Source organism: Gallus gallus, chromosome 34 (assembly GCF_016699485.2).
Source record: "Gallus gallus isolate bGalGal1 chromosome 34, bGalGal1.mat.broiler.GRCg7b, whole genome shotgun sequence".
NCBI classification, from domain to species: domain Eukaryota; kingdom Metazoa; phylum Chordata; class Aves; order Galliformes; family Phasianidae; genus Gallus; species Gallus gallus.
This window is the reverse complement of record NC_052565.1, coordinates 2,321,035-2,348,028: the sequence shown is the minus strand read 5'-3', so window position 1 is coordinate 2,348,028 and position 26,994 is coordinate 2,321,035. Positions and strand designations below refer to the sequence as shown.

The window sequence follows — 26,994 nt, the reverse complement described above, 5'->3', positions numbered from 1 at the left end:
AAGGGCCAATGGTGACCAAGAGGGTGACTGATGTTGAGCAAGGGTGGAGCAAAGGTTGAGCACAGGGTGTTTGTGAGCCAGCAATGTGCTCTCATGGCCAAGAGGGCCAATGGGGTCCCGGTTTGCCAATGGCTGACCAAAGATTGGCCAACGGTTGACCAGCAGTTGGGCAATGGTTGGGCACAGGGTGACCACGAGCCAGCAGCGTGCCCTGGTGGCCAAGAGGGCCAATGGTGACCAAGAGGGTGACCAAGAGGGTGACTAAGAGGTTGAGCAAGGGTTGAGCACAGCGTGTTCGTGAGCCAGCAGAGTGCTATCGTGGCCAAGAGGGCCAATGGGGTCCCGGTTGGCCAATGGTTGACCAAAGATTGGCCAATGGTTGGGCACAGGGTGACCATGAGCCATGCAGTGTGTGCTGGTGGCCATGAGGGCCAATGGTGACCAAGAGGGTGACCAAGGGTTGACCAAAGGTTGAGCACAGGGTGTTCATGAGCCAGCAGTGTGCTCTCGTGGCCAAGAGGGCCAATGGGGTCCCGGTTGGCCAATGGTTGACCAAAGATTGGCCAATGGTTGACCAGCAGTTGGGCAATGGTTGGCTAATGGTTGGGCACAGGGTGACCACGAGCCAGCAGTGTGTTCTGCTGGCCATGAAGGCCAATGGTTCCCCGTGGGGCACTGCACAGAGCACGACCAGCAGGGCAGGGAGGTGCTCCCCACCTCTGCTCTGCACTGGGGAGATCCCATCCGGAGCACCGGGCCCAGTGCTGGGCTCTCCAGCTTAGGGCACACTGGGAAGTGCTGGGAGAGCCCCGCGTGGGGTGCAGCGCTGTGGGGGCCCGGAGCCCCTCCTGGTGGGGACACACTGAGAGCCCCGCGGCTGCCCAGCGCCAGGACGAGGGGCAGCGGCACAGACTGCAGCCAGGGTGGGAGCTCCGCCCGGACACGCGGAAGAACAGCTCCGTTCGGGGCTCCATTCCAAGATGGCGGCCTCCATGCCCCATGCCGCCACTTCCGCTCTTCCTCACGTGACCGCAGCGCGACCGCTTCCGCTACCGGTCACGTGTCCCGCCGCCAAGATGGCGCTGTGCAGGGCGGGCCGCTGCGGGGCGTTGCGGCTGTGGGGTCCCGCGCCGCCCCTCCTGGCGGCGCTGAGGTGAGCGGGGCGGGGCCGGGGCGGCCGCGGGGTCGGGCGTGGGGGTGTGGGGCCTCCCCCAGAGCGCCGGTACCGAACGTGGGGCCCCGCGGTTGCTCGCCAGGCCGGGCGCGCAGCCCACGGGGGACCCCTGGAGCGGTTGTGGGGCCCCTGAAACCACCTCCTCCTCCCCCCCCGGTGGTCGTGGGCCGCCACGCGCTCCCAGTACCGCCCCCGGCCCTCAGCGCCCCAGTGGTGTCATCCATAGACCCCCCCAGACCCCGCGGTAGCGGCCCCTCGGGTCCCCCCGACCCCCCGTCCCAGCCACCAGAGCCCCTGGGTAGCGGCCATGGAACCCCCCCAGACCCCGAGCATTGGCTGAGGTCTCCACGTATGGGCTGCGGACCCCCTCAGCCCCCCACGTTTCAGTTAGGCCCCCTCAGGTCCCCCAGGGATTGGTTAGGCCCCACCAGACCCCCCCAGGTACCAGCTGTGGGCCCCCAGTTATTGGCTGAGACCTCCATGTATCGCCTGTGGACCCCCTCCACAACCTCAGATATCAGTTAGAACCCCCCCCAACCCCCCAGCTATTGGTTGTGCCCCCCGACCCCCGAGCTGTAGACCCCCTGGGACCCCCATTTGCAATCCACACATCCCTCTGTACCCCCAAAGATCAAACCGCAGCCCTCCTTGGGAAGAGCAGAGCCGAGAAGCTTCATTAATAGACATCTAATTGACCTCATTAACTCATTAGGCCGCTGCCGGTGCTCTCCCTGCCCACCAAGGCGAGCTCCCGCTGGGCTCTGGGTGCGCGGTGGCTCCGCGGCCGCTATGAACGCTTCCTGCAGCGCAGCTTCCCCCGCCTCTATGCCCTCCACTCCGCCTTCACCGCAGGTAACGATGCTTTGTGGGGAGGGGGCTCTGAGGGGAGGGGGCTTCAAGACCCCAGGTATCAGCTAGGCTCCCCCAGCCCCCCCAGAGATTGGTTAGCCCCCCCCCCCCCCCCAGATACCAGATGTGGGCCCGAATTTATTGTCTGAGACCTCTAGGTATTGCCTGTGGACCCCTGCCAGAACCCCAGGTGTCAGTTAGGACCCCCCCAGACCCCCAGGTATCCATGGCTCTGAAGGGGGGGGACTCTGAGGGTTGGGGGCTCCAAGGGGAGGGGGTTCCAAGACCCCCAGGTATCAGCTAGGCCCCCCCAGGGTTTGGTTAGCACCCCCCCCCCAGATACCAGATGTGGGCCCACAGTTATTGTCTGAGACCTCCAGGTATTGCCTGTGGACCCCTGCCAGAACCCCAGGTGTCAGTTAGGACCCCCCCAGACCCCAGGTATCCGTGGCTCTGAGGGTGGGGGGCTCCAAGGGACGGGGCTCTGAGACCCCCAGGTATCAACTGGGCTCCCCCAGCCCCCCCAGGTATCAGTTAGGCCCCACCAGACCCCCCCAGATACCAGATGTGGGCCAGCAATTACTGGCTGAGACCTCCAGGTATTGCCTGTGGACCCCCTCCAGAACCCCAGGTGTCAGTTAGGACCCCCCCAGACCCCAGGTATCCATGGCTCTGAGGGTGGGGGGCTCCAAGGGGAGGGGGTTCCAAGACCCCCAGGTATCAGCTAGGCCCCCCCAGGGTTTGGTTAGCACCCCCCCCCAGATACCAGATGTGGGCCCACAGTTTTTGTCTGAGACCTCCAGGTAGCCTGTGGACCCCCTCCAGAACCCCAGGTGTCAGTTAGGACCCCCCCAGACCCCAGGTATCCATGGCTCTGAGGGTGGGGGGCTCCAAGGGGACGGGGCTCTGAGACCCCCAGGTATCAACTGGGCTCCCCCAGCCCCCCCAGGTATCAGTTAGGCCCCACCAGACCCCCCCAGATACCAGATGTGGGCCAGCAATTACTGGCTGAGACCTCCAGGTATTGCCTGTGGACCCCCTCCAGAACCCCAGGTGTCAGTTAGGACCCCCCCAGACCCCCAGGTATCCATGGCTCTGAGGGTGGGGACTCTGAGGGTGGGGGGCTCCAGGCGGACGGGGCTCCGAGACCCCCAGGTATCAGCTAGGCCCCCCCAGGGTTTGGTTAGCACCCCCCCCCAGATACCAGATGTGGGCCCGAATTTATTGTCTGAGACCTCTAGGTATTGCCTGTGGACCCCTGCCAGAACCCCAGGTGTCAGTTAGGACCCCCCCAGACCCCAGGTATCCGTGGCTCTGAGGGTGGGGGGCTCCAAGGGGACGGGGCTCTGAGACCCCCAGGTATCAACTGGGCTCCCCCAGCCCCCCCAGGTATCAGTTAGGCCCCACCAGACCCCCCCAGATACCAGATGTGGGCCCACAGTTATTGGCTGAGACCTCCAGGTATTGCCTGTGGACCCCCGCCAGAACCCCAGGTGTCAGTTAGGACCCCCCCAGACCCCAGGTATCCATGGCTCTGAGGAGGGGGGGCTCTGAGGGGGGGCCCTGCTGGTGCCACGCTGTGCTGCAGGGCTGGAGGCGCTGCTGGCCGACGCCAGGGAGGTGCGGCAGATCCGGCAGACGATGGCCCGGGAGGGGCTGAGCGCTGCGCAGCTGAACTACAGGGACATGGAGCGGCTGCGGCAGGTGAGTGCGGCTCTGGGGGGGGTCCCTTGGGTGCAACCCTAAACCGGGGGGGGGGGGGGTGGGAGGGGAGGTGGGATGTGGGTGCTGTGCGTGGGGTTGGCGCGCGGCTCCTGGGGGGCAGCAGCTCGGATCGCTGACGGCCTCCTGCAGTTCCGCAGGGACGTCCTCAAGGCCGTCCCCGTTGCTCTCATCGCCATTCCGCCCTTCGCCAACTTCCTGGTCCTGCTGCTGATGTGAGTCGTGCGCCTCGGCCCCCTCTGCCTTCTCCCCCTCCCACCAGGAGCGCCTGAACGGGTGACCCCCCCCCTCCACACCCCCCCCCCCAGGATCTGTGCGCTGACGGCGCTCCTTTCTATTGTGGGCAATTGGTTCTGGAGCTGTAAATACAACCAGAGAGTGTAAGGGGCCCCCCGTGCCCCCCCCGTGCCCCTCCTGTCCATCCCGTGCCCCTCCTACTCCCCCCTACCCCCTCCTGTGCCCCTCCCTGCCCCCCATGTCCTCCATGCCCCCCTTGTGCCCCTCTCTGCTTCTTCTATGCCCTCTGTACCCCTCCCTGCCCATCTTGTGCTCCCCCTGCCCCTCCTGTACCCACTGTCCCTCCTGTGCCCCTCCTGTGTCCCTCCTGTGCCCCCCTGCCCCTTCCATACCCCTCCCTGTCCCTCCTGTACCCCCTCCTGTACCCCTCACTGCCCCCCATATCCTCCATGCTCCCCTCATGCCCCTCCCTGCCTCTTCTATGCCCTCTGTACCCCTCCCTGCCCATCTTGTGCTCCCCCTGCCCCTCCTGTACCCCGTGTCCCTCCTGTGCCCCCTTGCCCCTTCCATACCCCCTCCCTGTCCCTCCTGTGCCCCCCCCACCCTCCTGTACCTCCTCCTGTGCCCCTCCCTTCCCCCCCATATCCCCTCTGCCCCCCCTGTGCCCCTCCTGTCCATCCAATGCCCCCCTGTGCCCTTCCTGTGCCCCCTACCCCTCCTATGTCCCTCCTGTGCCCCCCTGCCCCTTCCATACCCCCTCCCTGTCCCTCCTGTGCCCCCCCCACCCTCCTGTACCCCCTCCTGTACCCCTCCCTGCCCCCCCTATCCCCTCTGCCCCTCCTGTGCCCCTCCTGTCCATCCAATGCCCCCCTGTGCCCTTCCTGTGCCCCCCTACCCCTCCTATGTCCCTCCTGTGCCCCCCTGCCCCTTCCATACCCCCTCCCTGTCCCTCCTGTGCCCCCCACCCCCCTATACCCCCTCCTGTACCCCTCACTGCCCCCCATGTCCTCCATGCTCCCCTCATGCCCCTCCCTGCCTCTTCTATGTCCTCTGTACCCCTCCCTGCCCATCTTGTGCTCCCCCTGCCCCTCCTGTACCCCGTGTACCTCCTGTGCCCCCTTGCCACTTCCATACTCCTCCCTGTCCCTCCTGTGCCCCCTTGCCCCTTCCATACCTCCTCCCTGTCCCTCCTGTGCCCCCCCCACCCTCCTGTACCCCCTCCTGTGCCCCTCCCTGCCCCCCCTATCCCCTCTGCCCCTCCTGTGCCCCTCTTGTCCATCCAATGCCCCCCTGTGCCCTTCCTGTGCCCCCTACCCCTCCTATGTCCCTCCTGTGCCCCCCTGCCCCTTCCATACCCCCTCCCTGTCCCTCCTGTGCCCCCCACCCCCCTATACCCCCTCCTGTACCCCTCACTGCCCCCCATGTCCTCCATGCTCCCCTCATGCCCCTCCCTGCCTCTTCTATGCCCTCTGTACCCCTCCCTGCCCATCTTGTGCTCCCCCTGCCCCTCCTGTACCCCGTGTCCCTCCTGTGCCCCCTTGCCACTTCCATACCCCCTCCCTGTCCCTCCTGTGCCCCCCCCACCCTCCTGTACCCCCTCCTGTGCCCCTCCCTTCCCCCCCATATCCCCTCTGCCCCCCCTGTGCCCCTCCTGTCCATCCAATGCCCCCCTGTGCCCTTCCTGTGCCCCCTACCCCTCCTATGTCCCTCCTGTGCCCCCCTGCCCCTTCCATACCCCCTCCCTGTCCCTCCTGTGCCCCCCCCACCCTCCTGTACCCCCTCCTGTGCCCCTCCCTGCCCCCCGTATCCCCTCTGCCCCTCCTGTGCTCCTCCTGTCCATCCTATGCCCCCCTTCCCCTCCTGTGTCCCTCCTGTACCCCTCTCTGCTCCTCTTGTGCCCCTCCTGTAACCCCCCCTGCCCCTCCTGCCCCTCCTTCCCCCCCCGACCCCTCCTGCACACCTCTCCCCCCCCCCCTCAGGTACTTCTTCCCACGGCAGTTCCTGATCCGCCACTTCTGGACGCCGCGGCAGCAGCAGCAGTTCAGTGAGGAGAACCACAGCGCCCGCCGCGCCGCCTACGCCGCAGTGCTCAGCTGCCTGGACACGGCTGTGCAGTCCCTGCCTGAGCAACGCCTGCAGCACCGCCTGCGGGAGCTCTGCCTCCAGGTGGGGTCTGCACCCCGTTCTGCATCCCACCCCATCCCATCCCATCCCCATCCCCCATCCCCGCCCTCCTTTCCATCCTGCCCCATCTTCATCCCTGTCCCATTATCAGTCCCCCTCCCCATCGCTGTTCCCATCCTTTCCTCATTATCGTTCCCTACTTTCACCCTCATCCCACCCCCATTCCAATGCCTTTCCCCATCCCTGTCCCATTATCAGTCCTCATCCTCAGCCCATCCCCACCTTCATTTCCATCCCATCCCCATCCCATCTCCACCACCCTCCCACCCCTTTCCCCATTCACATCCCATCTCCATCCCCGTCCCATTATCAATCCCCATCCCCACTTCCATCCCCTTCCCCATCCCATCCCATTATCAGTCCCCATCCCCACTTCCATCCCCATCCCATCTCCATACCCCTCACCATCCCATCCCATTATCAGTCCCCATCTCCACTCCATCCCCATCCCCATCCCCCTCCCACCCCATTACCAGTCCACATCCCACCTTCATTCCCAACCTCATCCCCCCCCGCCGTCCCCGTCTGCCCCCCCCCGCCGTCCCCGTCCCCCCCCCCGCCGTCCCCGTCCCCCCCCCGCCGTCCCCGTCCCCCCCGCTCCGTCCCCGTCCCCCCCGCTCCGTCCCCATCCCCACCTCCGTCCCCATCCCTATCCCGACCCCCATCCTCATCCCATCCCATTATCAGTCCCCATGCCACCTTCATCCCCACACCTATCCCGACCCTCACCCCATCCCCATCCCACCTTCATCCCCATCCTGCCTCCATCCCCTATCCCATCCCCATCCCCCTCCCACCCCATTACCAGTCCACATCCCACCTTCATTCCAACCTCATCCCCCCCCGCCGTCCCCATCCGCCCCCCCCGCCGTCCCCGTCCCCATCCCCCCCCCTCCGTCCCCATCCCCCCCCCTCCGTCCCCATCCCCCCCCCCTCCGTCCCCATCCCCCCCTCCGTCCCCATCCCCCCCTCCGTCCCCGTCCCCCCCCCCTCCGTCCCCATCCCCCCCTCTGTCCCCATCCCCCCCTCCGTCCCCATCCCCATCCCGACCCCCATCCTCATCCCATCCCATTATCAGTCCCCATGCCACCTTCATCCCCACACCTATCCCGACCCTCACCCCATCCCCATCCCACCTTCATCCCCATCCTGCCTCCATCCCCTATCCCATCCCCATCCCCCTCCCACCCCATTACCAGTCCACATCCCACCTTCATTCCCAACCTCATCCCCCCCCGCCGTCCCCATCCGCCCCCCCCCGCCGTCCCCATCCGCCCCCCCCGCCGTCCCCGTCCCCGTCCCCCCCTGCCGTCCCCGTCCCCCCCTGCCGTCCCCGTCCCCCCCTGCCGTCCCCGTCCCCCCCCGCCGTCCCCGTCCCCGTCCCCCCCCCCTCCGTCCCCGTCCCCCCCCCTCCGTCCCCGTCCCCCCCCCTCCGTCCCCGTCCCCCCCCCCTCCGTCCCCGTCCCCCCCCCTCCGTCCCCATCCCCACCTCCGTCCCCATCCCTATCCCGACCCCCATCCTCATCCCATCCCATTATCAGTCCCCATCCCACCTTCATCCCCACACCTATCCCGACCCTCACCCCATCCCCATCCCACCTTCATCCCCATGCTTCCTCCATCCCCTATCCCATCCCCATCCCCATCCCCCTCCCACCCCCTTATCACTCCCACCCCCCCGTTGTGGCACTGCTGACCTCCCGGTGCTCTGCAGGTGCAGCGCGGCCGCCATCCGCGCGTGGCTGAGCTCTGTGCCGTGCGGGCGCTGTTCTCAGGTCCGGCCCTGCGCCTGGCTGAGCTGCGGGCGGCCCACGTGGTGAGTGCTGCGTGCCCCACACCGCGCCCCACTGCCTGCCCTTCTCTGCGCCCCATCCCACGTCCCGCGTCCCTCTCTGTGCCTTCTGTGCTGTGCTCTGTGCCCCATCCCACGTCCCACTCCGTGTCCCTCTCTGTGCCCCATTCCAATCTCGTTCCATCCCCACCCCATGCTGTGCCCCACGTCCCGCTCTGTGCCCCGCTCCGTGCCGTGCCCCGTGTCCCATTTGGTGCCCCGTGCCCCACTCTGCCCCTCATTGCCGTGCCCTGTGTCCCACTCCGTGCCCCGTGACCCACACTGTGCCATGCCCGTATCCCACTCCATGCTGTGCTTCAGTGTCCCACTTTGTGCCCCATCCCGTGCCCCATCCCATGCCCCATGTCCCACTCCATGTCCCACTCTGTGCCTCATTCCATGCCCCCCCTCCCTGTGCCCCACATCCCTGTTCCATGCCCCACCCCATGCCCCATTCCATGCTCTGTGCCCCTCCCTGTGCCATGCAGTGTCCCATCCCATGTCCTGCTCCATGCCAAGCCCCGTGTCCCACTCCGTGCCCCATTCCATGCCCCGTGCCCCATTCCATGCCCTGCCCTGTGCCCCACTCTGTGCCCCATATCTTGTTCCATCCCCCCCCTGCCCCATGCCCAGCTCCATGCTTCGCTCCATGCCATGCCCGTATCCCACTCCATCCCCACTCCATGCCATGCTGTGTCCCACTCTGTCCCATTCCATGCCGTGTCCCATACCACATTCCACTCGGTGCCATGCCCCGTGTCCCAGTCAATCCCTGCCCCATACCCTGCCCTGTGTCCCATTCCATCCCCACCCCATGCCATGCCCCATATCCCATTCCATCCCCACTCCGTGCTGTGCCCCATATCCCATTCCATCCCCACTCCACGCCATGCCCCATATCCCATTCCATCTCCACTCCGTGCCGTGCCCCATATCCCATTGCACGCCATGCCCCATATCCCATTCCATCCCCATTGCATGCCATGCCCCATATCCCATTCCATCCCCATTGCATGCCGTGCCCCATATCCCATTCCATCCCCACTCCATGCCGTGCCCCATATCCCATTCCATCCCCACCCTGTGCCATGCCCTGTGCCCCTCTCCATGCCCCATATCCCATTCCATCCCCATTGCATGCCATGCCCCATATCCCATTCCATCCCCATTGCATGCCATGCCCCATATCCCATTCCATCCCCATTGCATGCCATGCCCCATATCCCATTCCATCCCCATTCCATGCCGTGCCCCATATCCCATTCCATCCGCACTCCATGCCGTGCCCCATATCCCATTCCATCCCCACCCTGTGCCATGCCCTGTGCCCCTCTCCATGCCCCATATCCCATTCCATCCCCATTGCATGCCATGCCCCATATCCCATTCCATCCCCATTCCATGCTGTGCCCCATATCCCATTCCATCCCCACTCCATGCCGTGCCCCATATCCCATTCCATCCCCACCCCGTGCCATGCCCTGTGCCCCTCTCCATGCCCCATATCCCATTCCATCCCCACTCCATGCTGTGCCCCATATCCCATTCCATTCCCACTCCATGCCGTGTCCCATGTCCCATTCCATCCCCACTCCATGCCATGCCCCATATCCCATTCCATCCCCACCCCATGCTGTGCCCCATATCCCATTCCATCCCCACCCCATGCTGTGCCCCATATCCCATTCCATCCCCACTCCATGCCATGCCCCATATCCCATTCCATCCCCACCCCATGCCATGCCCCGTGTCCCATTCCATCCCCACTCCATGCCATGCCTCATATCCCATTCCATCTCCACTCCGTGCCGTGCCCCATATCCCATTGCACGCCATGCCCCATATCCCATTCCATCCCCATTGCATGCCATGCCCCATATCCCATTCCATCCCCATTGCATGCCATGCCCCATATCCCATTCCATCCCCACTCCATGCCGTGCCCCATATCCCCTTCCATCCCCACCCTGTGCCATGCCCTGTGCCCCTCTCCATGCCCCATATCCCATTCCATCCCCATTGCATGCCATGCCCCATATCCCATTCCGTCCCCACCCCGTGCCATGCCCTGTTCCCCGCTCCGTGCCCCATGCCCTGCCCTGTGTCCCACCCCATCCCCGCCCCATCCCCTGCCCCACACCCCATCCCCACGCCGTGCTGTGCCATCCCGCAGCGGGCGCTGAGCCGGGTTCTGTTCCTGACGCCGCTGCTGCCCTCCGTTTTGGTGCGGCGCCGCCTGCGTGGCCACCTGCTGGAGATCCGGCACCTGGACGGCGCGCTGGCACGGCTGGGCCTGGCACAGCTCTCCGAGGAGGAGCTCAGAGCGGTGAGAGGCTTTGGGGTGGGGGGGTCCCGGCCCCCTCCCTCGTCCCGCAGTTGTGCGTTTTGGGTGCTGACCCCCATCCCTCCCCCCGGTGCTCCGCAGGCGTGCTACCTGCGGGGGCTGAACCCCTCCCAGCTGAGCGCGGCGCAGTGCAGAGCGTGGCTGGAGCAATGGCTGGGGCTGTCCTGCATGCTGCAAGGTGTGTGTGGGGGGTGGGGGGCGGCCCTGTGCCATGGGGGGGTCGGGGGAGAGTCCTGTGGAGGCAGCGGGTTCTGGCACTGCTGCATGGAGAGGTGGGGGTGCCCCATCCCTGGAGGGGCTCCGGCCCATAAATGGGGCCCAGGGAGGCTGCTGGGGGGTGGGAGCAGCCCAGAGTGGGGGCTGGGGGCTGTGAGGACCCTTCCATTCCAACCATCCCCTGGTTCTGTGATCTTTCAGGGCCCTCCCAACCATCCCACAGCTCTATCATCTTTTAGGACCCTTCTAACCCTATCTGTGGTTCTGGGACCTTTAAGGACCTTTCCAACACAACCATCCTGTGGTTCTATGATCTTTCAGGACCTTTCTGACCCTATCTGTGGTTCTGGGACCTTTAAGGACCTTTCCAACACAACCATCCTGTGGTTCTATGATCTTTCAGGACCCTCCCATCCCAGTCATCCCATGGAATTCAGCCTTTGTCGTCCCCCCCCCCACACACACACACTCTGAGGGAGGGGATCCCTGTGGGTACCACGTGGTGGCAGACTGAGCCCCCCCCACCCCAGGGGGAAACCAAACAGACCTGAGGGGGTCGATGGGGGTCACCCGCGGGGGGGCACAGGACCACCTCAGCCTCCCCCCCTCTCCCGTTGCAGCCTCCGAGGCGTCCCTGCTGGCCAACAGCATGGTGCTGCTGTCCCTCAACTACGCAGGAGCGGAGCAGTGAGCGGCGCTGATCCCTCTGCTGCAGCACTGCGTGCTTTGTGCCCCCCAACCCCGGGGGGGGGGTGGTCTGCAGGAGCAGGACAGGAGGCACTGAGGAGCCGTGGACGTCAACCCTGTGTCCCTATGTCCTGGCAGGACAACGCTACTGCGGCTCTGTCCATTCCCCCATGGCCACTGTAGCACTTTATATGTATATATGGGGGGAACGGGTGTCCCCCTACCCTACAACTCCCCCACAGAGACTCAGCTCAGCTCTGCGTGTCGCTGCTCCCCGCAGAGGGTCGGCCTGGGGAGGGGTCCCTGTGCTCCGCTCCACGTGGGATCTATGGGGTCACCCCTTCCCCGTGCCCCACTGCGGTGGGGGGATGCACAAATGTCCCCATTTAGGATGCAGAGCCCACTGAGCGCTGATGGCGTTGAGTTCTGTGTTGGTGTCGCTGAGTCCTGCATTGGTGTTGAGATTTGACGTGATGTCATCGAGTCCTGCATTGGTGTTGAGATTTGACGTGATGTCATCGAGTCCTGCATTGGTGTTGAGATTTGACGTGATGTCATCGAGTCCTGCATTGGTGTTGAGTTCTCATGTGACGTCACCGAGTTCCGCATTGGTGCCATTCAGCTTTTGACTTTCTGTCGTTGAGTTCTGCATCGATCACTGAGTTCTGTGGTGGCGGCGTTGAGTTCTTTGGGTGTCATTGGGTTCCGACGTGATGTCATCGAGTTCTGCATTGGCATCGTTGAGTTCTGCATTGGTGTCGTTGAATTTTGACTTGACGTTGGGTCCTACGCTAGCATTGAGTTTTGACGTCATCGAGTTGTGCGGTGGTGTTGAGTTCTACATTGGTGTCACTGAGTTCTGACTGGAAATCATTGGCTTTTGCATTGGTGCCATTCAGTTCTGCATTACTCACTGAGTTCTGCATTGGTGTCGTTGAGTTCTGTGGTGGTGTCGTTGAGTTTTGACGTGACGTCATCAAGGTCTGCATTAGTAATTGACTTCTGTTGGTCTCATTGAGTTCTGCATTACTTTCGTTGAGTTTTGCACTGTTGCTGGGCTTTGATCTGATGTCATTGAGTTCTGCATTGGTGTCATTGAGTTCTGCATTGGTGTCATTGAGTTCTGCATTGGTGTCATTGAGTTCTGTGGTGGTGTTGTTGAGTTCTGCATTGGTGTCGTTGAGTTCTGCATCAATGTTGAGTTTTGATTTGATGTCACTGAGTTCTTCCTTGATGTCATCGAGATCTGCGTTACCAATTGACTTCTCCATTGGCGCCGTTGAGTTTGGACTTGATGTTGTTGAGCTCTGCACTGCTGTTGAGTTCAGATTTGGTGTTGTTGAGCTCTGCATTGATGCTGAGGTCTGCATTGGTGCTGAGTTCTGCATTGGTGTCATTGGGTTTTGATTAATGTCATCAAGCTTTCCGTTAGTAGTTGACTCCTCTGTTGGTGTCGTTGAGTTCTGCATTGGGGTCGTGGAGTTTTGAATGACATCAGGTTGTGCGTTCATCACTGAGTTCTGTGTTGGTGTAGTTGAGTTCTGATGTGGTGTCACTGAGTTCCGTATTGGCGCTGTTGAGTTCTGCCCCTCTGTCATTAAGCTGTGCCTCGTTAAGCTCTGCGCTCCTCTGGAAGGAGTGGAGCAGCAGTGTGGGCTCAGCCTCAGCCTGGTGTGTGACGCCACCTCTGGAGCGCACCCCATCCCCAACCCCATCCCATCGCATCCCAACCCCATCCCATCCCAACTGCATCCCCATCCTCAACCCCATCCCTTCCCAACCCCATCCCTTCCCGACCCCATCCCTTCCCAATCGCATCCCCAACCCCAACTCCATCCCATCCCAATTGCATCCCCATCCCATCCCATCCCCGTCCCATCCCAATCGCATCCCCATCCCATCCGAATCGCATCCCCATCCTATCCCAACCACATCCCCATCCCATCCCAACCCCATCCCTTCCCAATCGCATCCCCAACCCCAACTCCATCCCATCCCAACCGCATCCCCATCCCATCCCAACCACATCCCCATCCCATCTCTAACCCCATCCCAATCGCATCCCCAACTCCATCTCATCCCCAACCCCATCGCATCCCAGTCGCATCCCCAACCCCATCCCAATCGCATCCCCAACCCCAACCCATCCCAACTGCATCCCCATCCCATCCCAATCGCATCCCCATCCCAAACCCCATCCCATCCCATCTCAACCGCATCCCAATCGCATCCCCAACCCCATCCCATCCCAATCGCATCCCCAACCCCATCCCATCCCAACTGCATCCCCATCCCATCCCAACCGCATCCCATCCCAACCGCATCCCCATCCCATCTCTAACCCCATCCCTTCCCAACCCCATCCCTTCCCGACCCCATCCCTTCCCAATCGCATCCCCAACCCCAACTCCATCCCATCCCAATTGCATCCCCATCCCATCCCAACCCCGTCCCATCCCAATCGCATCCCCATCCCATCCCAATCGCATCCCCATCCTATCCCAACCACATCCCCATCCCATCCCAACCCCATCCCTTCCCAATCGCATCCCCAACCCCAACTCCATCCCATCCCAACCGCATCCCCATCCCATCCCAACCGCATCCCCATCCCATCCCAACCACATCCCCATCCCATCTCTAACCCCATCCCAATCGCATCCCCAACTCCATCTCATCCCCAACCCCATCGCATCCCAGTCGCATCCCCAACCCCATCCCAATCGCATCCCCAACCCCAACCCATCCCAACTGCATCCCCATCCCATCCCAATCGCATCCCCATCCCAAACCCCATCCCATCCCATCTCAACTGCATCCCAATCGCATCCCCAACCCCATCCCATCCCAATCGCATCCCCAACCCCATCCCATCCCAACTGCATCCCCATCCCATCCCAACCGCATCCCATCCCAACCGCATCCCCATCCCATCTCTAACCCCATCCCATCCCAATCGCATCCCCAACTCCATCTCATCCCCAACCCCATCGCATCCCAGTCGCATCCCCAACCCCATCCCATCCCAATCGCATCCCCAACCCATCCCAACTGCATCCCCATCCTATCCCCAACCCCATCCCATCCCAATCGCATCCCCAACCCCATCCCATCCCAACTGCATCCCCATCCCATCCCCAACCCCATCCCTTCCCAATCGCATCCCCAACCCCAACTCCATCCCATCCCAATTGCATCCCCAACCCCATCCCAATTGCATCCCCATCCCATCCCAACTGCATCCCCATCCCATCTCCAACCCCATCCCATCCCAATTGCATCCCCAACTCCATCTCATCCCCAACCCCATCGCATCCCCAACCCCAACCCCATCCCAATCGCATCCCCAACCCCATCCCATCCCAACTGCATCCCCATCCCATCCCAATCGCATCCCCATCCCAAACCCCATCCCATCCCATCTCAACTGCATCCCAATTGCATCCCCAACCCCATCCCATCCCCAACCCCATCCCTTCCCAATCGCATCCCCATCCCCAACTCCATCCCATCCCAATTGCATCCCCAACCCCATCCCAATTGCATCCCCATCCCAATCGCATCCCCAACTCCATCTCATCCCCAACCCCATCGCATCCCAGTCGCATCCCCAACCCCATCCCATCCCAATCGCATCCCCAACCCATCCCAACTGCATCTCCATCCTATCCCCAACCCCATCCCATCCCAATCGCATCCCCATCCCATCCCATCCCCAACCCCATACCATCCCCAACCCCACCCCATCCCTTCCCAGTCGCATCCCCATCCCATCCCATCCCCAACCCCATCCCACCCTATCTCATCCCAATCGCATCCCCATCCCCACCCCCCTCCCACCCCCTTTCTGCTCTGTGTTTCATTAAAGGCACCCGGCATCACCCCGTGGGTTTGGGGCCGCTGATCCCCCATCCCTGTCTGTGCTTCCCATCGCCGCTCTGCGCCCTGCAGCTCAGAGCCTTCCTTTTATTGTTACGCTTTTAAATATCCTCTTTTTAAATACAGCATTCTCACCATGGGGGAAAAACAAAACAAACAGAAAAACCCAACAAAACAAAACTGTAAAAAGGCCAAAAAAAAAAAAAAAAAGAGATAGAGATGGGGAGGACCCAACACAGCTTTGGATTCACAGTGGAATAAGAAATGAAAACCGCCGGCGGTGGGACGGGGTGGGCAGAGAGCACCCACTGTGCCCGGGGGGGGCACAGAGCAGAGGGAGGAAGGGGGGAACCATCAGAGCTCTGAGGGTCACAACTGCAGTAGGAACGCAGCCGTCGTGTCCCGGTTGGGCCGTGGGGCCAAAGTGGGGGGACAGAGCAGTGCTGGGGGGCACCGGGCAGCCCCCGCCCCAGTGCAGCCCCCACCCCAGGGCAGCCCCTCGATGGGGCACGGTGGGTCGGAGCCCTTCAGTAGGGAGAGCGTGGAAGCGAAACGAACCCGAGGGTGAAAGCGCTGCTGTGCTGAGCGTGGTTGGTCCCAGTCCCGTCTCTGGGGGGGGGTCTCAGCTGTGGGGGGTGAGGGGGGGCGGCAGAGCCCACAGCTCCAGCGCTGCGACCGCAGGGCAGCAGTCCTGGAGATGGACGGACGGACGGACAGCTGTGTGTCCTGGGGTTGAAAGCGGCGACCGAAGGGGTTTTGGGGGGGTGGGTCCGGGGGTGTCCGCGTCTTCACCCCTCTTTGTGCAACCGGAGCGGCGGTGATGGCGGTGGGGGAGGCGCTGGGCTGCGGTGCGGCCCCGTAAACATTCAGCACGTTAAAAAATAATAATTAAAAAAAAGAAAAAAATACCAAAAAACAAACAAACAAAAAAAAACCCCAAACCGAACCCCGAAGTCTTCTTTTGTGTCCGAGACGAAAAGGATGAGGAGCCCTGGGGGGGGGCAGCGGGGGGAAGCGGGCGCTGATGAGCACAGGGCGCCCCAAGCAGCTCTATGGGGACACAGCCCATGGGCTCCGTGTCCGTGCGTCTGTCTGTCTGTCCATCTGTCCCCTTGGGGCCCAAGGCAGGACCGTGGCCCGTGGGCTCCGTGTCCGTGTGTCTGTCCGTCTGTCCCCCCGGCGCTCTGTGTGCCACCGTCTGTACAAGCGGCCCCCGCTCCTCCTTCCCTCCCTCCCTCCCCATTCAATACCGCTGGGGCAGCGCCGTGCCGCGGAATATCCTCAATAAATAACGGGGTGGGGGCTCACACCCCCTGGGGGGGCTGCTCGGAGCCGGGTGCCTCACGGGGTGCCGAGGGGCCGAGCGATGCAGCGCAGCTCTGCGCACCCTCCTGCCCCACACCTTTCGCCCCTTCCCCTTTGCTCGGGGCGGGGGCAGCCCGGCTGCACGGCCCCGTGGGGGCTGCGGGGACGGTCCCGGTGTCCTTTGGGCACTCCTCAGCACCGCTCTCGCCCTTGGGGCCCAGCACGGAGCGCGGCTCCACCTGGTAGTACAGCAGCGGAGCAGCGTTCAAGTAGGGCTGCGTGGCTGCGGGCTGCTCCGCGCCGTCGGCGAAGCACAGCACGGAGGACCCCGGCGGCAGCTGCGCTTGGATGAGGATGGGGGCTGCCAACCCCGGGCACAGCGCCTCCGGCACGGCCAGCGGCTCCTCCAGGATGCAGACGCCGACGCTCTCCACGCCGGAGCCGCCGCTGGAGTCTTCCTCGGCCTTCAGCCTCTCCAGCTCTTCGGCGGTCTGCAGGTGCATGACGGCCGTCTCGTTCTCGGCCATGAACTCCTGGAAGTCCTGCGTCTCGGGGGGCTGCGCGCCGGGGGGCCACGCAGCGCCCGAGCCCTGCAGCTCCTCGTCGCCGGGCCGCGCGCCTTGCCGCTTGTTCTCCAGCTCCAGCTTCATGATGGTGTGGAGGTAGTGAGTCCGCACGCGGATGGGGTTGAACTCGATGCGGCCGGCCATGTTCCCGCAGCCGTCCCGCGAGCAGCCGCAGGGGAAGGACATGCGGTCCACCTGTGGGGACAGCGAGGCTGCCGGAAGCGGCGCTCTGCCTCCAGCCCGGCGCGGCGCCCCCAGTGGGAAAGGAGCTCCACACAGAAGGTCTCGGTGCCCAACAGGGTGACCGTGAGCCAGCATTGTGTTCTGCTGGCCAAGAGGACCAATGGCGGCCAACAGGTTGACCAACGGTTGACCAAAAGTTGATCATGAGCCTGCAGTGTGCCCTGGTGGCCAAGAACGGCAATGGTATCCTGGTTGGCCAATGGTTGATCGGTGGTTGACCAATGGTTGACCACAAGCCATCAGTGTGCCCTCACGGCCAAGGACACCAGCGGTCTACTGGTTGGCCAACGGTTGACCACGGATCAGCAAGTTTATCCCAGTGACCAAAAATGCCCATGGATTTCTGGTTGGCCAAGGGTTGGCCAACAGTTGACCACAAGCCATCAGTGTGCCCTCATGGCCAAGAACACCAGTGCTGTCTTTGTTGACCAACGGTTGACCACAGAGTGACCATGAACCAGCAGCGTGCCCTGGTGGCCAAGAAGGCCAACAGTTCACTGCAGCACACAGCCAGCAGAGCAGGGAGGTGCTCCTTTCCGGAGAGATCCAAACCTGCCCGGCCACGGTGCTGTGCCTCTGCCCTGGGGGTCAGATGGAGGACCCCAGAGGTCCCTTCCAGCCCTCCCGCTCTGCCACTCGTCACTCACCTGGCACTTGATGCCCGCCTGGCTGCAGGCGCAGGCCTCGGGGTCGCAGTACAGGCGGCAGTCACAGCCGCACTCCTCCCTTGAGAGGCGGATGGCGCGCAGCTCCTGCTTCTCCTCGGCGTCGATGCGGTGCACGCCGGAGGCGCGGAGCAGCGCCCGCCGCTGCTTGGTGGGCAGGGGCTGCAGGAAGAAGTAGTCGTCCACCTCCACGTTCTCCACGTCGATGTCGTCGTCCGAGATGTCCTCCAGCGTCAGCCCCTCCGCCTCCTCCGACTCCACCGTGCCGTTCTTGGTGAGCTGCGGGGTGGGGACAGCGCTCAGTGCGGTGCTGGGAGGCTGCGGACCCCCGTTACGGCTCAAGGGGGACTCCACCGGGCCCCCTATTAGCACAGAACCATCAAGGTTGGAACAGACCTCTGAGATCGCCCAGTCCAACCCCAACCCATCCCAGACGCAGCAGGAAGGAGCTCACCGTGCCTGTGGGACTCCACAGCTACAATAAAGGCAGGAAACCAACTCTGCAGCATTCAGAGGAGGGCACCTCTGCTGCCTTCCCTCCGTGCTGCGAACAGCTCAAGAAAAGGAGGTCACTGCTTCCCAAAATACCGGGTCTGGGAGAGAGCTGAGCGGCAGCTGCAGGGTTTGGGATCGGAATGAAGCTAGCAATCGCGACAGAAACGTACCAAGGAGGGGGGAAGCAGCAAGAGGCCCTGTGATAAATGGGGGACTGACCCCCACCACCACCCCATCCAAAATGCGCTCCCTATCGATAGCATAAGCGGCAGAAAAAGTCCACTTTAGCAAAAATACTTAAATAAAGAAGTGTTGGCTCTGCGTCGCTTCGCCAAATGTTGTCATGGCAGCAGCAGCCTGATTAATCCCAGGGTGGTGTCACATTAAATGAAGCCCAACCCCAGACAGTGCCCGGGGGAACCCGTAATGAGGTCAGGATGGGAAAAAGACCGAGCTGGGATTTGATCTCAAGCACCACAACCTTCCAGAGCGGAATTTCCAGCAGAGAAGTTTGGAAGGGGAGCTCTGTGGAGGAGGACCAGGGTGACCGTGAGCCAGCAGTGTGCCCTGCAGGCCACGACAGCCAACGGTGTTCTGGGTGGCCAATGGTGGAGGAACAGCTGGCCAGCAGTTGACCAACGGTTGACAAATGGTTGACCAATGGTTGACCGTGAGCCAGCAGTGTGTCCTGGTTGACCAACGGTTGACCAATGGTTGACCAACGGTTGACAAGTGTTTGACCAACAGTTGACAAGTGGTTGACCAACAGTTGACAAGTGGTTGACCAACAGGTGACCAATGGCTGATCATGAGCCAGAAGCGTGTTCTCATTGACCAACAGTTGACCAACAAGTTGACCAACGGTTGACCATGAGCCAACAGCGTGCCCTGGTTGGCCAGCAGTTGGTCAGCACTTGGTCAACCACCTGTCAACAGTGGACAATCAGTTGTCCATGAACCAGCAGGGTGTCCTCACCCACCAACAGCTGACCAACGACTTACACGTGGTTGACCAACGGTTGACAAGTGGTTGACCACGAACCAGCAGCACGCCAAGAAGGCCGATGCCCCATCATACCTTCATCTTCTTGGCGTGCAGCTTCTCCTCCTTGAGGTGCTCACGCAGGATCTCACGGTGGTTCACCTCCTGCTCCTGTGCAAACTCGCACAGCGTGTAGCTGCGCACCGAGTTGTGCCGTGGGGCCATGCCAAGCGAGCTGCCACCCTGGCTGGGCACGCTGGTGAAGCCCTGGCGCCGGGCGAAGTAGTACACCGTCACCTGGTCGAAGCGCACATTCTTCCTGCGCAGCTGCTTCTGCCTCTTCAGGATGGAAGTGGCTGCAGGGAGGGAGAACGAGGGGATGGAAATGGGACCCCCCCCCCACCACCTCCCGGTGGAAGGGGTTGGGGTGGAAGGGAGCTTTGCTGTAGCCCTGAGCAGGTGTTGGTGACGTAGCCGTGCCCACGTGAGCTGCAATGCTTCTTTGTGACACCGTCAGGACAAACCCCATTAATCCCAATGCCCCGTTGATTCCGATACCATCCAGCATTTCAGTAGGGGAAGCAATAGAGGGGGCTGGAAAAGGTCCAGGAGCGGCGCCAGCGGGACCTCGGTTTGGGGATGAATGCGTGCAATTGTGAGGGGTGTGCGTGGGGGGAGCAAAGCCAGCACCACCTCACAGCCAGGGACCGCCCCCATCCCTGTCCCCACCCCCAAGCCCTGTCCCCTCACTCTCTCACCATTCATTGTCCCCATTCCCTGTCCCCCTACTCTGCGCCCATCCCCTATGCTCCATCCTCTCACTGTCGCTGTTTCCTGTCCCCATGCCCTGTCCCCTCACTGTCACTGTGCCCACCCCCATTCCCATCCCTCACCCCAGTCCTTTCATTGCCACCATTTGCTGTCCCCATGTCGCATCCCAAGGCTGTCCCCTCACTGTCACTATTCAGTCCCCACACTCCATCCCCTCACTGTCACTGTTTGCTCTCCACATTCCCAGGTGCCACACTCGGGGAAGAAGCCACTGCCCCCATCCCCATCCCCATCCCCATCCCTACCCCCACACTCCATCCCCATCTCCATACTCCATTCCCATCCCCATCCCCCATCCCCACACACCATCCCTACCCTCACACTCCATCCCCTTACCCCATCCCCATCCCCACCTCCACACCCCATCCACCCCCACACTCCATCCCCATCCCCCATCCCCACCCCCACACTCCATCCCCATACCCCATCCCCACCTCCACACCCCATCCACCCCCACACTCCATCCCCATCCCCCATCCCCACCCCCACACTCCATCCCCATACCCCATCCCCACCTCCACACCCCATCCACCCCCACACTCCATCCCCATCCCCACCTTCACACCCCATCCCCACCCCCCACACCCCATCCACCCCCATACTCCATCCCCATCCCCACCTCCACACCCCATCCCCACCCCCACCCCCCATCCCCATACCCCATCCCCACAATCCATCCCCATCCCCACACTCCACACCCCATCCACCCCCACACTCCATCCCCTTACCCCATCCCCATCCCCACCTCCACACCCCATCCCCACACCCCATCCCCATCCCCACCTCCACACTCCATCCCCATACCCCATCCCCATCCCCACACCCCATCCCCACACCCACACTCCATCCCCACGCCCCATCCCCATACCCCATCTCCACCCCCACACTCCATCCCCATCCCCACCTCCACACCCCATCCCCACCTCCACACCCCATCCCCGCCCCCCACACCCCACACCCCACCCCCATCACCACCTCCACACCCCATCCACCCCCACACTCCATCCCCATCCCCATCCTCCATCCCCACAATCCATCCCCATCCCCACCTCCACACCCCATCCCCACACCCCACACCCCATCCCCACACCCCACCCCCCATCCCCGCCCCACTCACGGATGAAGCCACTGGAGCTGGAGGGGTTGACGCTGTCGCAGCTGTCGGCGCTGTCGCTGTTGGAGATTTCATCGTCCGAGTTGGACGCCGGGGATCCCACGTCCACATCCTCAAACTTCCTCTTGAGGCGGCCGCTGGCGATCGCATCCATCGGGATCGCATGGAGCTCCGGCACGCCGTGCGTGGGGGGGGGACCTGTGGGATGGGGACGGTGGTGGGGGGTGTCCAGGGGTGCCCCCATACCAAACCAACACCGCTTGGCAGAGCCGGGCCCACAGTGCAGGGACAGGCAAAGCTCCCTTCCCCGCTGAGCTCACCGCTCTCCGCATCTCCTTCGCCAAAACCTCAACGTGTGGGATGACCTCAGTGCAATCAGAGCTCACCCCCCGGCAGTGCTGTGCCTGGGGGGTGTGGGGGGACACTGCTGGGTTGGGGGATTTGGGGAGAGGTGGAATGGCAGAGCTGAAGGTGGGGTGCTCAGCCCCGCTCCGCTCCGCGCCGTCACTGCAGCAGCACCGGTTCTCATGGCAACAGAACAAACGGCTCCGGAGAAAGCTGTCGGCATCCGTCTGTCCATCCATCATCCATCCCCTCCAGCCATCCACACAGCTCTCATCCTTCTGTCCGTCCATCATCTGTTCATCCGTGCACCCCTCCATCATCCCGTCCATTCTCCATTCACCCTTCTGTCTGTCCTTCTGTCTGTCCATCCCTCCATCATCCTATCCCTCCATCCTTCTGTCTGTCCAACACTTGTCTGTCCAATCCTCCATCATCCCATCCATCCTCCATCCATCCTTCTGTCCACTCATTATTCATCCCTCCATCATGCCATCCATTCGCTATCCATCATCCCATCCATTATCCGTCTGTCCGTCCATCTCTCCATCATCCCTCCATCCTTCTGTCCACCCAATGTTTGTCTGTCCACTCCTCCATCATCCCATTCACCCATCCTTCTTTCCACCCACCATCTGTCCATTTGTTCATCCCTCCATCATTCCATCCATCATCCATCTGTCCACCCCTCCATCCGTCTGCCCATCCGTTATCTGCCTCTCTATCCATCCCTCCACCATCCCGTCCATCCCTCCCTCCTTCTGTCCATCTATCCCTCCCTCCATCCATCCTTCTGTCCATCTATCCCTCCCTCTATCCATCCTTCTATCCAACCATCCCTCCATTGTTCCATCCATCATCCATCTGTCCTCCCCTCCATCCATCTGCCCATCCGTTATCTGCCTCTCTATCCATCCCTCCATCATCCCGTCCATCCCTCCCTCCTTCTGTCCATCTATCCCTCCCTCCATCCATCCTTCTGTCCATCTATCCCTCCCTCTATCCATCCTTCTATCCAACCATCCCTCCATCATTCCATCCATCATCCATCTGTCCACCCCTCCATCCGTCTGCCCATCCGTTATCTGCCTCTCTATCCATCCCTCCCTCCATCCATCCTTCTGTCCATCCATCCCTCCACCCATCCTTCTATCCATCCCTCCATCATCCCATCCATCCCTCATCTCCCTCAGCACCTCCTCACGCTGCCACCTCCCATCCAGGTGTGACATGGGGTGTTGGGGACACAACGGGCACCGCGCTCCGGCTGCAGCTCCTCTCCCAAAAGGAGAGTGTTTGGGAAAGCATTCCGGGCACGGAGGTGGAACGGAGGGATGGGCAGCAATGCAACAGTGCCCGGGGTCTGCAGGAACAACGGGGCTCTCATTCAGCTCTCAGCCTGGAGACGGGTTGGTGGCACTGCCCCTGGTGGCACCGAAGGCTCCACTCTGTGTTCACTGAGAGGGAATTGGATCAAAGAGGGAAAACAGCTCCTTCCCCTGCGGAGCAGCAAAGCTTTTGGTGCAGAGCTCCATGGGAAGCTGCCACCCAACAGTAATCCTCCTTCCCTCTGTTAAACTGCACCGAAAGGAGCTCATCTGAAAAGATTCATTCTTCCACGTCAGTGCGGCTGCTGCTGCCTTTGGGAACGGGAGCAGGGGACACAGGAACGGGAGCAGGGGACACAGGAACGGGGCCGGTGGGATGAGGATGCTCCACATCCAGTTGTGAGGCTCCAAACCTCATCCACCCATCAGCAGAGCTGCTCCGTGCGCCCGGGTTGGTTCTGCTGGTTGCCCAACAGCTGACTGCAAGCCAGCAGTGTGCCCCGGTGGCCAAGAATGCCAACGGCGTCCTGGTTAACCAACAGCTGACCATTGGTTGACCAATTGCTGACCGTGAGCCAGCAGTGTGTCCTGGTGGCCAAGAACACCAGAGGGGTCCTGGTTAACCAACAGTTGGCCCATGGTTGACCAAAAGCTGACCACAAGCCAGCAGTGTGCTCCAGTTGGCCAATGGAGGCCAACTGGTTGACCAAGAGTTGTCCAACAGTGCGATCGTGAGCCAGCAGTGTGCCCTGGTGGCCAGGATAGCCAATGGTGGCCAACAGGTTGACCAAAAGTTGACCAGCAGTTGACTATAGGGTGACCAGGAGCCAGCAGTGTGCCATGGTGGCCATGAAGGCCAATGGTTCCCTGTGGGGCACTGCAGAGGGCACGGCCAGGAGGGCAGGGAGGTGCTCCCCACCTCTGCTCTGCACTGGGGAGGTCCCATCCGGAGCACTGGGCCCAGTGCTGGGCTCTCCAGTTTAGGGCAGACTGGGAACTGCTGGAGGGTCGGATGAGGACCCACAGAGTTCCCTTCCGGCTGCTGCAGCTCTGGGAGTGTGGGATCCTACAGCTCCCCTCAGGCACTGCAGAACATCCCAAGGTGGAAGGGGTGGATGGGACAGAGCGAGCAGCACCTCCATATCCCACAAATAAAGCAAAAACAAACAGGGGTTCATCCCCAAGAGCCCCACAGAGGGGAACCAGGAGTGGCCCCAGGGCTGGACTGGAGGTGTTCACCCATCCCAGAGCAGCTCCCACCCCAAAGGGCAGCATGGGGCAGGAGTGGAGAGCGCCGGGACCACTGGGACCACTTCCAGGGCTATGGGGCACAGCTCTGCTCCTCCACCGCAAAGGATTCCCTGCAGGATTCACCCATCATCTCCACAGCTGAGGATTTAAGAACTGCACCACTGAAGGATGCTGAGCAGGGCGGATTTCTCCTTGGGGTGAGGGATCCCCTCTTTGGGATCGGTGTTCCTACAGCTGAGCCCCGTGGACGTTCCGGGCTGCAGCTCACACAGTAGCAGCAGCACTTACACAACATGCATTGCAATGAGCAGCAGAGCCTGGCCCTGAATTGCAGTGCTGCCAGTGGGCATGGGGAGACCGTGCAGCCCCAAAAAACAAGGGGGGAGTAAAGGAGGGGGGTCCTAAAAAGCTGGGGGCAAAAAAGAGGGGGGTCCTAAAAAGCTGGAGACTAAAGGAAGGGGTCCCAAAAAGGAGGGGGGGGGGCTAAAGAGGGCAGGTTCCTAAAAAGCGGGGGTCTGGAGGAGCAAAAAGGGTTCCCCCCCAAAAAGAAGGCTGAAGGAGGGGGAGCCCAAAATGATAGGAGCAAAATGGTGGTCCCAAGAAGCAGGGGGCTAAAGGAAGGAGCCCCCCCACAAGCAAAGATGGGGGGGGCAAAAGGGGAGGTGCCCCCACTGCGGGTAGCACCGGACCCTGCAGTATTAGGGGGTGGGGGGGATAACCTCAGAACGTGTCAGAGCTCAGACCCCACCAGGATCCCCATCCCCACAGCAGAGCCCTGCAGATCCCCCTCCCCAGAGGTACCCCTGATTGTTCCTCACTCGGGGTCTCCTCCATCCCCTTCCAAACTGAGGCATTTTTTTGGGGTCACCCCTCTCCTCAGAAAATGCCCCATGGGCACCCCAACAGCCACAGCCCCCCCCTCCAACCCCTAGAGACCCCCCCTATAGCCCCTCAAGATCCCACTTTGAAGGCCCCCATTCCCTGCACGGCTACCACAGCCCCCATGGGCCTCCTATCTCCCCAGAGAACCCCATCTTTAAAGCCCCCCCCAACTCCCTACAAGCCTCTGATATCCCCCACAGGCTCCACCTTTCCTATAGGCCTCCCCTAGCCCCTATAAGCTCCCATCTTTAGGACCTCCCATCCCCTATAGGTTCCCATCCACAAGGCTCCCATTCCCTATAGGCCCCCTACATCCCCCCCCCACCTTCTACATCCCCTATAGGTTTCCATTCTTAAGTACCCCCTCCCCTGCAGGCCTCCTATAGCCCCTGTCAGCCTCCTATAGACTTCCATTTTTAAGGCCCCCTATACTCTCTGCAGAGCTCCTATAGCCCCTATATACTTCCACCTCTACTACCACCCCCTAAAGGTCTCCTGTAGCCCCACAGGCCTCCATCTCCAAGCCCCTCACCCCCCCCCCCCCTCCTCCAGACCTCCTACATCCCTCATAGGCTCCTGTTTTTAAGGACCCCATCCCCCTATAGTCCTATGCCCCATATAGGCCGCCACCTCTAAGACCTCCCCCACCCATCCCCTACAGGCCTCCTATATCCCCTATAGGCCCCCACTTCAAGGCCCCTCACCCCCCATAGGCCACCTATTGCTGCCATGGGCCCCCCATCCCCCATAGGCGCCCATCTTTAAGGCCATCATCTCCTCTAGCCCCTATAGGCTCTGTATGCACACCCCCCACCCCCAGAGGCCTCCTATCCCTTCTATCTTTCCATCTTTAGCCCGCACCAACTGTAACCCCCCCCCCCCCCCGCCCCTACATGCTTCCATATTTAAGGTCTCCTATGTTATCTACAAGCCTCCATACATACCCTATAGACTTACACTCCCTCTAGCCTCCCTATTCTCAAGACTCCAACCCCTATAGGTCTCCATCTTCAAGGCCCTCATCCCCTAAATCCCTCCATCCTTATGGCCCTCACCTCTAACAGACCTCCTACAGCCCCTATAGGCTCCCATTCTCCAGGCCCCCATCCCCTATAGGCCCCCTACACTCCCTATAGGCCTCCATCTTCAAGGCCCTCACCCCCTACATCCCCAATACTCCTCCATCTTTAAGGCCCTCACTCCTTATAGACCTCCTGCGGCCCCTATAGGCTCCCATTTTCCAGGCTTCCCATCCCCTATAGACCTCCATCTTCAAGGCCCCATCCTCTACACCCCCTATATCCCTCCATCATTGAGGCCCTCACCTCTTACAGACCTCCTACAGCCCCTATAATAGGCTCCCATATTCCAGGCCCCCCACATCCCCTATAGGCCCCCCCATACCCTTCCATCTTCAAGGCCCTCATCCCCTCCATCCCTCCATCTTTAAGGCCCTCACCTTACAGACCTCCTATAGGCTCCCATTTTCCAGGCCCCCCATCCCCTATAGGCCTCCATCTCCAAGGCCCCATCCCCTACAGACCACCCGCACCCCCCTAGAAACTCCCACCTTCAGGGCCCCCATCCCCTATAGGTCCCCTATAGGTCCCCTATAGGTCCCCACGCCCCACCCTCCGGACCCGGCCCCACACCGCCCCCCTCCCCCCCCGCTGCAGCTCCCAGGCCCGAGCCCCGCTGCCCGCCGCCCCCCATCTCCCCACTCACCGCTCGGCGGGGCGGCGGTGCGGGCGGGGGGCGGCCCGGGGCGCGGGTTCGAGGCCCGAGTGCGGCCGCGCGGACCGCCCCGCCGCCGTCTGCCGACAACAATGGGGCCGCGCCTTTTATACCCCGAGTCACGTGACGGCAG

The 26,994-nt window shown here is 62.1% G+C and overlaps 3 protein-coding genes across 4 annotated transcripts; 1 reads left to right on the top strand and 2 right to left on the bottom strand.

The window, feature by feature from the left end:
• The first annotated feature begins 968 nt into the window (after nucleotides 1-968).
• On the top strand, nucleotides 969-12,683 carry LOC107049895 (LETM1 domain-containing protein 1-like). The gene is made up of 9 exons (XM_025145634.3): nucleotides 969-1,153; nucleotides 1,887-2,026; nucleotides 3,612-3,727; nucleotides 3,878-3,960; nucleotides 5,962-6,148; nucleotides 7,881-7,982; nucleotides 10,171-10,323; nucleotides 10,423-10,519; nucleotides 11,178-12,683. The coding sequence occupies exons 1-9, from the start codon at nucleotides 981-983 to the stop codon at nucleotides 11,246-11,248; spliced, it is 1,122 nt and encodes a 373-aa protein (XP_025001402.2). The 5' UTR covers nucleotides 969-980; the 3' UTR covers nucleotides 11,249-12,683.
• On the bottom strand, nucleotides 11,406-12,779 carry LOC112530943 (probable serine/threonine-protein kinase DDB_G0272254). Its single transcript, XM_025145638.3, has one exon. The coding sequence runs from the start codon at nucleotides 12,753-12,755 to the stop codon at nucleotides 12,036-12,038; it is 720 nt and encodes a 239-aa protein (XP_025001406.3). The 5' UTR covers nucleotides 12,756-12,779; the 3' UTR covers nucleotides 11,406-12,035.
• Nucleotides 12,780-15,196: 2,417 nt separating this feature from the next.
• Nucleotides 15,197-26,943, bottom strand: CSRNP2 (cysteine and serine rich nuclear protein 2). Of its 2 annotated transcripts, XM_015273099.4 has the most exons (5): nucleotides 26,853-26,943; nucleotides 21,328-21,522; nucleotides 19,476-19,735; nucleotides 17,885-18,181; nucleotides 15,197-17,189 (listed from the first exon to the last, which is right to left on the bottom strand). In XM_015273099.4, exons 2-5 carry the CDS (start codon nucleotides 21,476-21,478, stop codon nucleotides 16,428-16,430), a joined length of 1,470 nt encoding a protein of 489 aa, XP_015128585.1. In that variant the 5' UTR covers nucleotides 21,479-21,522; nucleotides 26,853-26,943; the 3' UTR covers nucleotides 15,197-16,427. The 2 variants fall into 2 exon arrangements, with proteins under 2 accessions (XP_015128585.1, XP_015128584.1); XM_015273098.4 differs by lacking the exon at nucleotides 26,853-26,943 and having other exon boundaries at nucleotides 21,328-22,425.
• Nucleotides 26,944-26,994: the final 51 nt, after the last annotated feature.